The sequence below is a fragment of the Hippopotamus amphibius genome, chromosome X, assembly GCF_030028045.1.
Source record: "Hippopotamus amphibius kiboko isolate mHipAmp2 chromosome X, mHipAmp2.hap2, whole genome shotgun sequence".
Taxonomy (NCBI): Eukaryota; Metazoa; Chordata; class Mammalia; order Artiodactyla; family Hippopotamidae; genus Hippopotamus; species Hippopotamus amphibius.
The window spans coordinates 120,654,060-120,671,227 of NC_080203.1; the positions used below are offsets into that span (position 1 = coordinate 120,654,060).

General features: G+C 40.9%; 1 protein-coding gene across 5 annotated transcripts in view; it reads left to right on the top strand.

The window, feature by feature from the left end:
* Positions 1–17,168, top strand: part of PHKA2 (phosphorylase kinase regulatory subunit alpha 2) — an 80,231-nt gene that overhangs the window by 19,529 nt on the left and 43,534 nt on the right. For all 5 annotated transcript variants that reach the window (XM_057717770.1, XM_057717769.1, XM_057717768.1 and 2 more), the window contains 5 exons: positions 7,646–7,804; positions 10,631–10,678; positions 11,625–11,793; positions 13,917–13,999; positions 16,298–16,378. In XM_057717770.1, coding sequence (XP_057573753.1) covers positions 7,646–7,804; positions 10,631–10,678; positions 11,625–11,793; positions 13,917–13,999; positions 16,298–16,378 — 540 coding nt within the window. The remainder of the gene's footprint in view (positions 1–7,645; positions 7,805–10,630; positions 10,679–11,624; positions 11,794–13,916; positions 14,000–16,297; positions 16,379–17,168) is intronic.

A 17,168-nucleotide genomic window follows, 5' to 3' on the forward strand; every position in this document is an offset into this window, starting at 1 on the left:
TTTTCTGAGGATGCCCATTCTAACTGGTGTGAGGTGATATCTCACTGTAGTTTTGATTTGCATTTCTCTAATAATTAGTGATGTTGAGCAGCTTTTCATGTGCCTCTTGGCCATCTGTATGTCTTCTTTGGGGAAATGCCTATTTAGGTCTTCTGCCCATTTTTTGATTAGGTTTGTTTTTTTTGATATTGAGCTGCATGAACTGTTTATATATTTTGGAGATTAATCCTTTGTTGATTCATTTGCAAATATTTTCTCCCATTTTGAGGGTTGTCTTTTCATCTTGTTTATAGTTTCCTTTGCTGTGCAGAAGCTTTTAAGTTTCATGAGGTCCCACTTGTTTATTTTTGTTTTTATTTCCATTACTCTAGAAGGTGAGTCAAAAAAGATCTTGCTGTGATTTATGTCGAAGCGTGTTCTTCCTCTGTTTTCCTCTAGGAGTTTTATAGTGTCTGGCCTTACATTTAGGTCTTTAATCCATTTTGAATTTATTTTTGTGTATGGTGTTAGGTAGTGTTCTAATTTCATTCTTTTACATTCTTTTACATAGCTGTCCAGTTTTCCCAGCAGCACTTATTGAAAAGGCTGCCTTTTCTCCATTGTATATCCTTGCCTCCTTTGTCATAGATTAGTTGACCATGGTTTATCTCTGGGCTTTCTATCTTGTTCCGTTGATCTATATTTCTGTTTTTGTGTCAGTACCATATTGTCTTGATTACTGTAGCTTTGTAGTATAGTCTGAAGTCAGGGAGTCTGATTCCTCCAGCTCCATTTTTTTCCCTCAAGATTGCTTTGGCTATTTGGGGTCTTTTGTGTCTCCATACAAATTTTAGGATTTTTTATTCTAGTTCTGTAAAAAATGCCATTGGTAATTTGATAGGGATTGCATTGAATCTGTAGATTGCTTTGGGTAGTAGAGGCATTTTCACAATGTTGATTCTTCCAAACTAAGAACATGGTATATCTCTCCATCTGTTTGTGTCATCTTTGATTTTTTCATCAGTGTCTTACAGTTTCTTTCTTTTATTTTATAAATTTATTTATTTATTCACTGCCTTGGGGCTGTGTTGGGTCTTTGTTGCTGCATGCGGGCTTTCTCTAGTTGTAGAGAGTGGGGCCTACACTTCTCTGCGGTACATGGGCTTCTCATTGTGGTGGCTTCTCTTGTTGCAGAGCATGGGCTGTAGGGTGTACAGCCTTCAGTAGTTGTGGCACACAGCTCAGTAGTTGTGGTTCGTGGGCACTAGAGCTCAGGCTCAGTAGTTGTGGCACACAGGCTTAGTTGCTCTGCAGCATGTGGGATCCTCCTGGACTAGGGATCAAACCCATGTCCCCTGCATTGGCAGGTGGATTCTTAACCACTGTGCCACCCGGGAAGTCCCCATCAGGGTCTTATAGTTTTCTGAGTACAGGTCTTTTACCTCCTTAGTTAGGTTTATTTCTAGGTATTTTATTCTTTTTGTTGCAGTGGTGAATGGGATTGTTTCATTAATTTTTCTTTCTGATCTTTCATTGTTAGTGTATAGGAATGCAAGAGATTTCTGTGTGTTAATTTTGTATCCTGCAACTTTACCATGATTAGCTCAAGTAGTTTTCTGGTAATTTGGTTCCATTTGTTATTTTTGCTTTTATTTTTATTGTCTTGGAAGACTGATCTCAGAAAACATTGCTACAATTTATGTCAGAAAATGTTTTGCCTATGTTCTTTTCTAGGAGTTTTATGGTGTCATGTCTTACATTTAAGTCTTTCAGCCATTTTGAGTTTATTTTTGTGTGAGAGAGTCTTCTAACTTCATTGATTTACATGTGGCTGTCTAGCTTTCCCAGCACCACTTGCTGATGAGACTGTCTTTTCTCCATTGTATATTCTTGCCTCCTTTGCCAAAGATTAATTGGTCATTGGTGTGTGGATTTATTTCTGGGCTCTCTATTCTGTTCCATTGATCTATATGTCTGTTTTTGTGCCAGTACCATGTTGTTTTGACTACTGTAGCTTTGTAGTATTGTCTAAAGTCTGGAGGGTTGTATGTCCAGCTGTGTTCTTTTTCCTCAGGCTTGCTTTGGCAATTCTGGGTCTTTTATGGTTCCATATAAATTTTAGAATTATTTGTTCTAGTTCTGTGAAAAAGGTCCTGGGTAATTTGGTAGGAATCACATTTAATCTGTACATTGCTTTGGGTAGTTTGGCCATTTTAACAATATTCTTCCAGTCCAAGTTCATGGGATATCTTTCCATTTCTTTGAATCATCTTCAGTTTCCTTTATCAATGTTTTATAGTTCTCAGAATATAAGTTTTTCACCTCCTTGGTCAGGTTTATTCCTAGATATTTTTTATATGATTTAAAAATGGATTGTTTTTTACTTTCCCTTTCTGATATTTCACTGTTAGTGTAAAGAAATGCAACAGATTTCTGTATGTTAATCTTGTATCCTGCTACCTTGATGAATTTGTTTATTAGTTCTAGTAGTTTTTGTGTGGAGTTTTAAAGGTTTTCTATATGTAGTATCATGTCATCTGCATATAATGACAATTTTACCTCTTCCCTTCCAATTTGGATATCTTTTATTTCTTTTTCTTGTCTAATTGCTGTGGCTAGGACTTCCAATAATATATTGAAGAGAAGTTTTTGAGAGTGGGCATCCTTATCTTGTTCCAGATTTTAGTGGAGCTTTTCACCTTTGAGTCTTACGTTAGCTGTAGGTTTGTTATAAATAGCTTTTATTATGTTGAGATACTAGGGTGAGTCAAAAATTATCTGCGCTCTGGGTATATTAAAACTTCTGTTGGCCGCACTGTCTTACCAGCGCTTTCCCTTCACGGCTACTATCTCCCCAGTCACTGCTATGCAGGTGTGAACATGTTACATCAGTTCATTTGTAACTGCAGTGTGAGCAAAAATGGATGCCCCACTTGTGATTTGCACGGAAGAAGAGCAGCATGCAGTGACTTGTTTTTTGTGGTCTGAGGGTGTGCACATCTGCACACTTCTGCCCACACTGTCGACACTCTGCAAAAACTTCGTTTTGAGGTGTTAAAGCATCCTCCCTATAGTCCTGATCTTGCTCCATTGGACTTTCACCTGTTTGGTCCCCTGAAAGTAGCCCTACAAGGACAAAGATTCACTTCTGATGAAGTAGTAAAGACAGCAGTACATTCGTGGCTCACAGCTCAGCCTAAAACATTTTTTAATGAGGAAATACAAAAGCTTGTTGACAGATGGACAAAATGTATTGAAAAGCAAGGAGATTATGTTGAAAAATGATGTATTTATCTTTTCTAATTGTTAATTAAAATAAATTCTACAGCCAGAGTGCGGGTAATTTTTGACTTACCCTTGTTTGTTCCCTCTGTACCCACTTTGGTAAGAGTTTTTAACACGAATGGATGTTGAATTTTATCAAATGCTTTTTCTGCATCTGTTGAGATGATCATGTGGTTTGGCAGTATTTTTTTTTATTTTAGCCATTTCAATAGGTATGTAGTGCTATCTCACAGTGGTTTTATTTTTTATTATTATTTTTTTGACTGCATTGAGTCTTTGTTGTTGTACACAGGCTTTCTCTAGTTGTGGCGAGTGGGGGCTACTCTTCGTTGCAATGTGTGGGCTTCTCATTGTGGTGGCTTCTCTTGTCACAGAGCACAGGCTCTAGGCGTGTGGGCTTCAGTAGTTGCAGCATGCAGGTTCAGTAGTGTGGCTCTCGGGTTCTAGAGTGCAGGCTCAGTAGTTGTGGCACGTGGGCTTAGTTGCTCCGTGGTTTGTGGGATCTTCCCAGACCAGAGATCGAACCCGTGTCCCCTGTGTTGGCAGGCAGATTCTTAACCACTGTGCAACCAGGAAAGTCCCTCAAGTAGTTTTAATTTGCATTTTCTTAACAGCTAATGATGTTGGCCTTCTTTTTATGTGCTTATTTGTCATGAATATATCATCTTTGGTGGCATGTCTATTCAAGTTTTTTTTAAACCAATTTTTAAATAAGTTGTTTTCTTACTGTTGAGTTTTGAGAGTTCTTTCTATATTCTAGATACAATTCCCTTGTTGAATATGTGACTTGCAAATAGTTTCTGCCAGTCTATAACTTGTCTCTTAAGTGTCTTTCACAGAGCATAAGTGTTTAATTCTGATAAAGTCCAGCTTATTGATTTTTCTTCTATGGATGTTGCTTTTGGTATCATGGCTAATTTTGCCTAATTTTAAGTCATAAAGATTTTTCTTCTGTGTTTTCTTATACAAGTTTTATAGGTTTACATTTTACATTTAGATCTGTGATCCATTTTGAGTTAACTTTGTGTAAGGTGTGGGATTTAGATTGAGATTCATTTTCTTGCATATGGATGTTCAGTTGTTCCAATACCATTTATTAAAAAGGCTGTCTTTTCTCCCATTGTCTTTACACCTTTGTCAAAAGTCAATTTGTCATATTTGTGTGGATCTACTTCTGGTCTCTATTCTGTTCTAGCCTCTATGTTTGTATTCCTTTGCCTCTTGTTAGGTGCATACACATTTAGGATTATTATGTCTTCATAGTGAACTGACCCTTTCCTTATCATGTGACATATCTCTGTATCTCTGGTCATTTTCTTTGCTGTGAATTCTACTTTGTCTGCTATTAATACCTCAATTCTTTTCCCTTCTTCCCCCTTCCCTAAAGAGTAGGATTTCAGTTTATTACTTTAACACTTTTTTTTAAGCCCAAAAGCAAAAGGCCAGTAGTTCATCATCATTTTAATCTCTGAGCACTTTAGATTCAGTAATGAGTAGGCTTTGGAGGGCAGGGTGGGTTCCAGGCCCATCACAGCTAGCAGGTGAGGTCACCATGACAGCATAGTTGTTCACAATTATTCACATAATAATTGTTCACATAATAGTTTTTCACAGTTATTTGTTTCTCATCCCTGGGAGAGGCTTCCACATCCCTACCCTGTGGAACTTAGGAATGGCCATGTGACTTGCTTTCATCAATGGGAAGAAAAAGGAAGTGATATGTGTCAGTTCTGACCAGCAGCTATAAGAGGCCCCTCATGGTTCACTGTGTCTTTCTTCTCCTCTTCCATGAGATGGGCAGTGTTTTGGGCATAAGGCTGTCCCAGTAGCCTGGTTCCTAGAGGGAAGATAACACAAAGCAGAACCACAGCTGAACAGGGAGGGACACAAGGCATGGACGAAAAATATAAGCCACCAAGGTTGTAGTGTTGTTTGTTACCACAGCATAGGGGCCTAATCCATTCTAGGCCTTAGGGCCCTACCCTTTTTTCTCGTAAGCAGGAGCCAGGAAAGGCACTTCTTCTAAATTAGAAATGAAGAAATGTTGGAGAGGGGCCAACAAATGACTGGAGTGAGAAGACGAACTGCTTGGCTGTTGGCCCCTTGCCATTGATGGAGCACAGTTTATGTTAGGCCCATTCGTCTTGGGCCACTTCTTCTACAGTTTAAAGTTGTCATGGTCAGTTCCTCAGCAGCAGGAGTGCTGAGTCCCAGTGCAGGTCTGTGCTACCTCCTCTAATACTGAATTGGAATACTACCACTGACTCTGTAGCTCTCCTCGTAGCTGTCCCCTCCTCTTCCAATAAGGGCACTAATCCCATTCATGAGAGCTCCACCCACATGACCTAATTTTCTCCCAAAAGCCCCACCTCAAAACACTGTCATGTTGGGAATTAGATTTCAATGTATGAATTTTGGGGAGACACAGGCTTTCAGTTCATAATAGTAAGTATTCCTTTTGCTGAGTGCAGCAGCACCCTGATTTAACATGGCTTGTGTATGCAGTTTTGAATGTGGGGATCCCCTGAAGCACCCAGCCTGCTTCTCTGTAGTGGAATGAGGCTCAGACAGTCTAGCTCTGGATGGGGATGAACTAATCCACTTCAGTAGTTAAACTCAAACTAAAGAATCAAAGAGGTAACTTTCAGTTAACAGGACAGTGACATTTCATAATCCAAACCACACTTGGCACTGCTGTGTCATTGAAAGGCTGTTTGTCTCAGTGGACTCACAGTTGATGGGTATGCCAGGAATGGGCTGAGTTCTTTCTCTGCACCTCCTGGTGGTTTCCTGCCCTGAGTTTACCCAGCAGGCCCCAGAACAGATAAAGATGCTTATGTTATAACTTGTTGATGCATAGTGATTTGTTTTAAAAAGAACTCCAATAGTCCACTATTGAAATAAGACTTGTACCTTCCCTCAACTATTTCTAGACTTCACTTCTGGCTGACTTTAAGATCGTTGATTTGTAGTTGTTGGCTGTAGAACAATGTCAATACACTGAATGCTGCTGCCCCTGAAGGCATATCAGTTGCGTTTTAGATGTTTTTGAAGAAGGCATAGATTAAAGAAGAAGGTCAAATATTTAATTCCTTAGGTGGGACCATCTGAGACTATGCCAGTGTTTTTTTACCCGGTAACCTTGGCAGCATCACTTTGAAAGTACCCATCAGAGTTTTTTAATGAGCCCTCTTGTAAATAATTTGGTACCCTTTTGAAGAATATTTTAAGCTGGCAAGGTTCTCATTGCTATCATGTATATTATTAGATATATTTTTCTTTGCATAATTTCAGGAAAAGTCAACAGAGGCTGTATTTTTATGTGACTCTTTTCCTATCTTATCCATTTTATTTCTAGGCGCATAGTTTATTAGAACTAGATTCTTAAATTATATCTCAATACAGCTATTTTTTTTACCATGAAATTCATTTAGCGTGTACAATATAATGGTTTTTAGCATATTCAGAGTTGTACATCATCACCAGTCAATTTTAGAACATTTTCATCACCCCCAGAAAGGGAAAAAACCTGTTAGCAGTCACTCACTCCCCATTTCCTCCCACCCCACTACTACCCACAGCCCTAGACAACTACTAATCTACTTCCTATCTCTATAGATTTCCTATTCTGGACATTCTATACAATTGGAACCATACAGTATGTAGACTTCTGTGCCTGGCTTCTTTTACTTAGCATTATGTTTTTGAGGTTGACCCATGCTGTAGCATGTATTAGTACTTCATTGCTTTTTATTGCTGACTAATATTTCATTGTATGTCTGGGTCACATTTTGTTTATCCATTCATCAGTTGATGGACTCTTGGGTTGTTTCCTCTTCTGGGCTATTATGAATAATGCTGTTATGAACATTTTTGTATACTTTTTTGTGAAGATCTAGCTTTACAGTGACTCAGCTGCTCTTTTGAATACTGGTGATAGCGTAGCTCCAGCTCCGTAGGACCCCCGATGGCCTCTTTCTCAGCGCCTCCTTTTTAAGGTCAGGGGCTTCTCCAGGCACACAGAGCTGGAGTGGTGGAATGGGGCCTCTTGCTCCTATATTCAATGCTTTACCAATCAGTGTGGAAGCACAAAGGGAGAGGAAGACCTAATTCCATAATGAACAGATTTGTAAAAGCCTTATAGGCTTTTTCTGTTTGCTGTTTATAATATCCTCATTATACAGATGAGAAAACCAAAGCCAAGAGAAGTGATGTCACTTCTCGCCCAAGATTACGCTGTTGGTGGGAGGGCAAGGACTGGAATGCTGGTCTCTTCACTTCTTGTCCCAGCCTTCATTGCGCCCTGCTTAGGGTGAGCGTTCATTGCCCAGGAACTGGGTGAAGGTCAGTGCTGAACTGTTTTATGTCTCTTCTTTGATAGAATCCTGTCACGGGACTGCTATCAGCCAGTCATGAGCAGAAGGACGCCTGGGTGCGGGATAATATCTACAGCATCCTGGCTGTGTGGGGCCTGGGCATGGCCTACCGCAAGAATGCCGACCGCGATGAGGACAAGGCCAAGGCTTATGAGTTGGAGCAGGTAAGGCTGACTGGCAGCCATGACTTGGCTGCTCAGCACCTTTTCCTTGAACTGAAAAGCTTACAAGGAGGTAGCTGTGTGTGCAAAACAGTCTGGTGCAGGCGTCGCCTCCATTTCTGCTATAGGATATTTTGGGGAGGTGCTTTGGTGTTCTCAACCTCTCGTGTTCTCTCCTTTTGAGATTTTTGCCTCCATAAAAAAACCAACAAAAATCACACTGAATAGACATCCAAATTTCTAACTAGCTACATTTCTCTCACACATGCTCTCTCAATTTTATACATACTTATATATGAAACGTCATTATAAACTAACATGATTGTTTTTAGAGTCAGCACACCAGAACTACACAATCTAAAGCGTATACTCTGGAGTAGTCATGTTGAAAGGAGATTTATCCAAACAGTATTGCCGCTGCTTAAAACATTTTTGGAATTTCCCTTAAAAATGCCTTTCTAGTTTGAATCATTCCAAAGCAGTCTTTTAAATTTATAGTCACCCTTCAATTTTGAACCACAATGGGGTTGTCCAATTTTCACGCCTGTGTTACCATATAAAACAATGAAGTCCTTTTATTGTTTTCCAAAATCAGAAACCAGCATACCCATCAAAGCAAAGACTTGCCATCGCTAAGTATGTGAGAAAGTAATCTGCCTCTGAGCACAGGAGATATTTTCAGAGTATTTTGAATGATAGCATTAAAGTAAGGAGCATTGATGTATAAAAGTATAGCTCTCTTGGCATGAGAGCCTTTGGGATTTGTCTTTGATTTATCACTCCTCATCGGCCCACACAGCCAGTGGATCGTCAGGTCCAGGGAGAGTTCTTAAGGCCCAATCGGTGATTGTTTATAGCAACCAAAGTGGGCATGAGTGGCGGGCAGCCTTGACAGCAGTAGGGAAGCTAAGAGAGAAAGCCTGTCTGCGTGAGCAAGGAAAGGACAATTTGGATTTGACTAGACCTGCTAAGTGTGAGGTAATGAAATCACCCAATCTTGGAGGTAAGGCAAGAATGGGTAGTATTTAAAATGCATACAGCAAGCATTGAATGCTCCTCCAAGAACTTGGATGGCTATTACATAAGTGAGTCATTCATTTAACAGTATAATAATTTGATATTTACGTCCTCCAAACTTTCTATCCTCCTCTGACACAAAATCCAAGTAAAGCCATGCCTGTCTATTCACACGGACACACACACACACACCCCAACCACTACCTCTCCTATGTAAGCAAATTCTGATCTGGGTTAGAGTTGACTAGATTTGCTGATCTGTGACTGACAATAAAGAGGCACAAACAGGCCACATTGTTTGATTTGTTGAGAGTGGTTAATGACTAAAGGAGACATCTCCCTTGACCGTGGAAAATAACACGGGATCTTCCAGTGATCCTCAACAGGGACACTATTGCTTTTGGGGCTTAGGCAGTACAGTTGTTACTGTGTGAGACTGTCCCATGCATTGCAGGACACGTAGTGTCCTTAGTCCTTACTCACTAAATGCCATAGCTCCCACCCACATCGTGGTGGCAATAAAAATGCCTCCACCCCCACATTTCCAGATGCTTCCCCACCCCCAGGGATGGTAATGTCACCCCCAGTTGGGAACCACTGTACTTCTTCACAATGGGAAATAACTTTTCTTTATTTGAGGGGAAGTCAATTAGCAAATGTTCATGCTACACACTGTAGGAAATGTTAATTATAACAGTGTTAATTATACCTTTTAATTATGAAGTAATACTTTCTGCATCAAAAGAGTTTATGACATAAAGTGAGATTATACTCTAGACTCCCAGACTTTTAGAGATGGAAGAATCTGAAGGGTGATCCATTTCAGACTTTTCTCTGGCAGTTGACTTTAGTGGCCCTTCACTACATCTTCCCCTGCAAACCATGTACATTCTATGAGAGAGGAGATGCTGATGGCCCTGGGTGGGAACTTCTTTCAGCCAGACTACTTTGACCTAAAAAGATCCCATTCTCCAGCCATTTGTGAAGTAGTTTTATAGTGTTTTTAATAGGACATATTAAGACCAGGCTTTCAGTGGGCCTGAATTGTGGAGGAAGTGGGAGGCAACACAATGTATTGACTAGGAGCTCAGACTCTGGAGTCGGAGGGCCTGTGCTCTGTCCTTGCTCCACCTCCTGCCAGCTGAGCCACTTGAGCAATGTTGCTTCATCAGCCTCAGGTTCCTTATCTGTAAAGTGGGGAAATAATAACACCCACCTCATAAGGGTGTTGCAAGAATTAGTGAGAATCCAGGCAAAGTGTTTTGTACAATACCAGGACAGAATGTCTGATTATCATAGTGTTATTGTTATTATTTATAATGATAATAATTATAATAATTGGTTCTGGTACATATTATTAAGAAGCCTTGGCAGCTACTTGCATTTCTTAAGAACTTTACTCAGTAGTCCAGTGATGGTGTCACAAATGGCTATTTTGGCAAAGCATCATTACTTTGGGGCAGGCATGGTGGACTTAATTCATCCTTAGTATAGCAAAAATAAATGACTAAGAATTGTGACATAAAGTTCCAGGGTACTAGGCTTATAAAAATTGTCTTGCTAAAATAGCTGGAGTCACTGGATTTCAGTGCCAGGAGGTGCCATCTGGTCCAGTTCCTTTATTTGGGATAAGTCACTTCATCAAGATTTTCTTTGTGATGGAGTGGAGAGGTAGAAATAATCTAAACAGTCAGAATGCTTGTATATGCCCTCTCGGGGAAGGCTCCAGGCAGCACTGGTTTACCAGCCATGTGGTTGTTTTCATGGAGCAGGGAAGCTGGCCTTGTTACTTATCCCATTTTATTTCCATAGAATGTGGTGAAACTGATGCGAGGTCTTCTCCAGTGCATGATGAGACAGGTACGTGGAAAACGACAGATGTATTTTTGGGTCATCTGAGTGGGCACTTCATCATATTCATGATGACAACTAACATTCTTAAAGCATTTTGAACTTTCTTCTCAAGATGAAGAGAAATTGAAAATATTTTGCTCACTTTCACCTTTTAAAATTATTTTCGATAATTTTATTATGCTATAGAATGCAAAGAACACTTTCTCAGAATCTCTTTTCAAGAGTTAACTTGTGTGAAAGGAGAAAATGCCCTTTTTTTTTTAAACAGGGAAGAAAACATTGTTTTTTAAAAGCCACTCCTATAAAGCCATGTACTATTGTTTATTCTGTTGAGTTTATAAAAGGATTTCTTTTGAGTTTGAAATGCTTGAGTTTTTAAAACTTGACATTAATATTTACTGGTATTTTCAGTGAGGGGTAAATAAAACAATTTGTTGAGCATGTACTATATACAGAACATCATACTAGGATCTGCACAGATTCCAAGATAAAGATGATACAGTCCCCACCCTTAATCGGCACGTGCCCCATTAGTGTTCAAAGACGTCCTCGCTCTTTCCCTTTCAACATAAGGAAATAAGATTGGAAATTTAAAGAGGAAGAGGAGGGTCCTCTTTCCTCCCCTCTTCCCTCACTCCTTCCCTCCCTCTCATTGAGTTCCTACTGTGTGTCACAGCTCATGCTGGGGATAGCAGACAAGGAAACCCTTTGGCTTGACCCCTCACCCCTGCAGAGCTTGTTAAAATTGCACTGGGCTCGAACATTTCTGGTGATGGGCAGGAAGAGTCCCCTGCACAGCCTCTCTGTGTGGTGCTCACCAGTGAACATTCATCCCCTGCCTTCCATCCGTCTGGCTCCCAGAGGTAACAGATAAAAGGTTTAGATCCAAGAGATTGACCTTGCCAGCCATGAACCCCTTAGTTACGAGCAGCTGACTTGCTTTCTCCCACAGGTGGATAAAGTGGAGAGGTTCAAGCACACTCAGAGTACCAAGGACAGCCTGCATGCCAAATACAATACCGCAACCTGCAGCACTGTGGTGGGCGATGACCAGTGGGGACACCTCCAGGTGGATGCCACCTCTCTCTTCCTCCTGTTCTTGGCCCAGATGACTGCCTCCGGTGAGTCAGGGCTTATTGACCCTATTGTACTGGGAGCGACAATCCAGAAGGGGGCAGGGAGGGGCAGGCATTGATCAGTATTCAAAATAAGCTATTTCTGTAAAGAAAAAGCATGCTTCTTTTTGCATTGCATTATGTACACTGACTCTGTGGCTCTGTCGACAGTCAGCGTCCTGAGCCCTTGCAGGATGAGGGCTGTTGCGCCAGCTCTATTAACAGCTCGCTGGTTGATCCCAAAGCTTCCTTGCTGCCTCTGTCCCCTAATTACTGGACAAACCTAGATCAGATCTCCTTCAGCAGTTCAAATATCTGCAGACAGTGTCATGCCCCATCTTAGAGTTTTCTTCTCCAGGAGTTGCAGGCCTGGCCCTTCAGCTCTTCCTCTCACTACCCTGGTCACCCCCTTCTAGACGCACTCTCATGTATCCAAATTATAAACAAACAACATAATTTCTAGAAGTCAACAGTGTGCTCAGAGTTGTCTTTCAGTCCATAGCACCCATGCTGTGAGTGGGCCAAAAACTTCTGGGTGGTGAGCATTGTTCCTGTTGAAGCCCAAGCTGTTGTCTTTCACTGAGGCCTGGTGTCCACGTCTTCCGAGCTCCAGCTGCTGCCCCATTCTGCGCACCAAATGGCCTCAAGTTAGGTCACTTAGCTGCTGCATCTCGGAGTTCTTATCTCCAGTCCCATAAATTCATGCTCCTGAGTTAGAGGCTTCCCATTCATTTCAGACTGCAAATGTGAAACTCTAAAAGTAGAAATCAGTAAATAATATTTTTATGGCTTTGTGAATCAACCAGACACTTTAAAAAATACATTTTGGTTATGAAAGTTAACGAGCTCACTGTAGATATTTTGGAAAATATAACAAAATACATAGAAAAAAATCTCACTGCCTATTTTCATTTGTATGTGTCTCCTCCACGTTTTTTTTTCTTTGTACTTTAAAAACATATTTAAGGTCATATTGTATACATAAATGTAGTCTTTTTATTACACAGCATTATAACTTAACCATTTCCCCATGATATTATAATCTGTTCACAAACATAATTTTAGTGACTTTATCAATGGATATTTCATAATTAAACTATTCCTTTATTCTGGGTTTTTTTTTTTTTTTGCTATTATAAGTATGTTGCAATACCAGCTTTGACCCCCATCTCTTTTTGCTTCCTTCCCTTAGTTAGATATCATTCAAAGGGCACTCATACTCATTGCCAAATTGTTTTCAGAACAGTTTACTAGTTAAATTTCCCCCAGTGATGTAAGAGTGCATATCTTACCATACCCATACCAGCTTCAGGAACTCATACTTTAAAAATACATGTTGGAACTCTGCTCAGTATTCTGTAATAACCTAAATGGGAAAAGAATTTGAAAAAGAATAGATACATGTATATGTATAATTGAATCACTTTGTTGTACACCTGAAACTAACACAACATTGTTAATCAACTATACTCCAATATAAGATAAAAATTTAAAAAACATCAAACAGGAAAACCAAAAAAACAACCCCCCAAAATGTATGTATTTGCCATAACCAGTTATACATTCAAGGACCCAAGCAAAAAGGCAGCTCTTCTGGTCACTGCCTGCTTCAGCACGTTGATGCAGCCCCCTGGGCAGGTCCTGGGAGCTGGCCTTTCCACGAGGTGAAGAGCCGTCTCCTGCAGATGGGGGCTCTACTTCCCCATCTGCCATTAGGGAAAAGTACCCACCCTTTGGCTCACTCAAGGATAAGACTGGTTGCTCTGGGCTAAAATGCTTGCTTTGTGGAATCTTTTCTGCGCAAATCCAACACATACCCGAAGGCCCCACATCTTCTCTTTCAATCCTTTCTGCTCCTAGGCACATGCGCAAAAGTGGAGCCATTCTTTCCTTCGTCCCTTCCCTCCGCCCTTCCTTACTTTTATCCTCCCTCCCTCCCTCCCTTCCATCCTTCCTTCCAAGATAAGACATTAACTGTTACAATTTACTTCATACTTAATTTTTGATGCCCGAGTAAGAAAAATGAAAACGAGGGTAAAAGGATTTATTTCCTAGTGTAATATTTGTAATTTGTAAATTGGCAGCTCTCTCTTCACAACATAACTCAATTGTTTGTTTTTCTTTACTAGGCTTACGTATTATTTTCACTCTTGACGAGGTGGCCTTCATACAGAATCTTGTGTTTTACATAGAAGCTGCATATAAAGTCGCTGTAAGTGTCAAACCCAGTGGTTTTTTTCAGGTGTCCCAGTGTCAAAAAGAATAAAAATCATACAGCTCTTTGAGGGCCAGGCTGTTTGGGACTGACCAGAATGTTAGCCAGATTAGAGCTATAAGATTACGTCACCTCTGCACACAAAGTGCACGTTTCTGTCCAGGAGCTCAGTTGGGGAGCTTTTGTTTGTGGAATGTGCCACATGCTCTGGTTTAATCCATTACACTTGTTTTAAATAAGACCCTGAAAATGTCCTGGGGCACGTCCGCAGGCCAGCCTGAATCAGGATGAAGGGCAACGTCATCAGCAGCTCGGCAGGAGCTGTGGTGCCATGGGGATCACCCCAGGCAGCCCGCAGGTCCACAGGTAGAGAGGCTGGAGCCAGATGTGTGCTCCAGGCCAGGTGTGTGCAGGTGTAAATATGTAGAAACTCAGTTCCTCCAGGCTTCTGTCTGCTGCAAAGGGTGGACCCTGACAAACTTCTAGAGAACAGCTAAACTGCAAAGCTGACCATAAGAGCAGGAAGAAAAGGGTAGAGTTTGTTTTTTTTTTTAAAGCCACTAAAGCAAGGATCAGCAGACTTTTCCTGTAAAGGGCCAGAGGGTAAATATTTTCAGCTCTGTGGTCTCTGTTGCTGCTACTCAGCTCTGCCGTTGTAGCACCGAAGCAGCCATAGGCAACTCGTGAGCGTGGCTGTGTGCCAGATATTTACTTACAGAAAACAGGTGGCAAACTAGATTTGGTCCAAGGGCTGTAGTTTGCCGACCCCAGGTCTAAAGCAGCGATTGTCAGCCAGGGGCAGTGTTCCCCTCCCAGGGGACACTTGGGCAATGTCTGGAGACATTTTTGGTTGTCACTCTGGGGAGGATGCTACTGATATCCAGTGGGTAGAGGCCAGGGATTCCTCTGAACTTCCTACAGTGCACAGGACCGCCCCACACAACAGAGAACGATCAGGCTCAAAATGTCAGTGGTGCCAAAGTTGACAAACCCTGGTCTAAGGAAACATGGGGAGTCTTTGTGGAAAGGGCGGGACTTTAGTTGGAGCTTGGCGGATGAGTAGGGTTTAGATAGGCAGAAGGGAGGGAAAAGGGTGCGGGAGTAGCAGGAATAGTAACAGAGGCAGGAACAGGCTGTGAGTGTGGGAGGGGTCCTTGGGGAAAGGGGGTGCAGAGTGAAGGAGTAGTCATAGGGTGAAAGCCGAGTACTTGAAAATAGTAGGAAGTAAAGTCAGCTTGTGGACGTGAAGAAGGTGGAGCTGGATAGTAGAGGTATGGCTATCCAGAGGGAGAGATTTGATTGTGATCCACTGAGGAATAAATATGTCGTCATTTTAGACTCATGCTGGGGATTGAGCTGATCAAAGCAGTTTTTAGGGATGAGTCAGTCCCTTGGCTCCAGGGTTGGAGTGAGTGAGGACAGGTTGGAGTGGAAAGACCCAACTGTGAGGAGTACTGAAGGAAGGGGTCCTGAGGCTTGGCGACAAGGCCTGCTTGGCAGGGAAGAGTCTAAAATCACTCTAGTGTGTCTAAGTCTAAAATTTCTCATTTTGAAAATGTTCGTTTTTCTCTATACTAATAAATGCCACAATTTTGGCATTGGTCCTGTTCTTCTCGGGTTGCAGTCTTTCAATAGTGCATATAGCATTATTTCAAAATGGTATCCTGTGCTTGGGTTTCTTCAGTGAAAATATGAACTGTAAAAGTTAGGTATGCATGTATCAAGTCCTCTATGTGGACAGGCTGTTCTCAGCCAGTCCCTATTAATTCATTTCAAAATACCAGGAAAGTCCAGTATTCTGAGCCTCAGTTTTAACTTTGGCTCCTGTTAACTTGCTGAGCATTTTTTTCCCAAGAGGTAATGTTAAAAATAGGTATTAAATTATTTTAAATGGTTTAGTTGGCTTTGCCTAGTTATAACCCATTTGTGAAAGTTTCTTTATTCCATCTTACAATTTAATACAACTTCAAACATATTAGCTAAATAAAGGGCAGCCTTTTAAGATAAAATATTTTGTTCTCTACAAATCAAGTTTCTTACAAATTAATAACTTTTAAAATAAGAAAATTGAGACTCTGCATGCATTTCTGTTCCACTCGAGTATTTACTTCCAAAACTCTACCCAGAGGTCAAATGAACTGAAATCAAGAAAGAACACAGCTTGAGTATGTAAAGCCATGAGTTTGGTAGCCTTTGAGAAGAGATATTCATGTTTCATTATGCCTGCAGTGACATGAAGGAATCATCTTTCCATAGCACTTCTCATATATCTTTTTCCCCCCTTTTCTCCTGCAGGATTATGGAATGTGGGAACGTGGAGATAAGACTAATCAGGGCATTCCAGAATTGAATGCAAGCTCTGTAGGAATGGCCAAGGTGACAGTCTCATCCTGTTTGTTCTTCCTTTTGTGTGTCTTTAATTGCTTTGGTTTCGTTCTCATCATTAGGAGTTTAGATGTGATCTGATTAGCATATTTTTCAAAAGTTAACAGGAAGTATGAAGTTCAAGTGGCACATGTACCCCAGCCAACTGAAAGTATAGGTAAAAATTGTAGGTTTCTTACACCAAAATCTACATCTACCTGAAAATAAGCACATTCCCTCTTTACTATCCATTATTATCACCCACACATCTAAGCTCTTGCTGTTGTCTAAGAAGCTGGATTTATGATGTCCAGTCTTCTTTTCTGGGTCATAAAGAGGGCTGAAGAATATGACCACTTTGTAGGGCAGGGCTCACAAGTTTAAAAGTCTACAGGGTCAGGTCAGGCGAGTAATATAAACAAGTGAAGCCAGCCAGATAGAAAAATATCGGGGGTGGGGGATGGGGGTGGCGCGCATGGTATTGAGGATGCTGCAAACTTTCTCTAAAGGTATTCTAATTCAAAATCATCTGAAAACTTCCCTAGGCCAAACAAAATATGCCTGTAGGGCAGATTCAGCCTGCTGGCCACCAGTTGACATCTGTGCCCTAGACATTTAGCACACCTCCTCCCACCCCTCTTCCTCAAGACTGAAGCATAATTTTAGACAGAGCAAAGACTCCAGAACTAGAATTTTCAGAGTAACAATAAATATGCTCTGTTAAGGTCAACTGACAGAAAACATTCTTAATACTAAAAAAATTAACTTTCTTAAGTGCCAAACATGCTAATGTTAGAAGTTA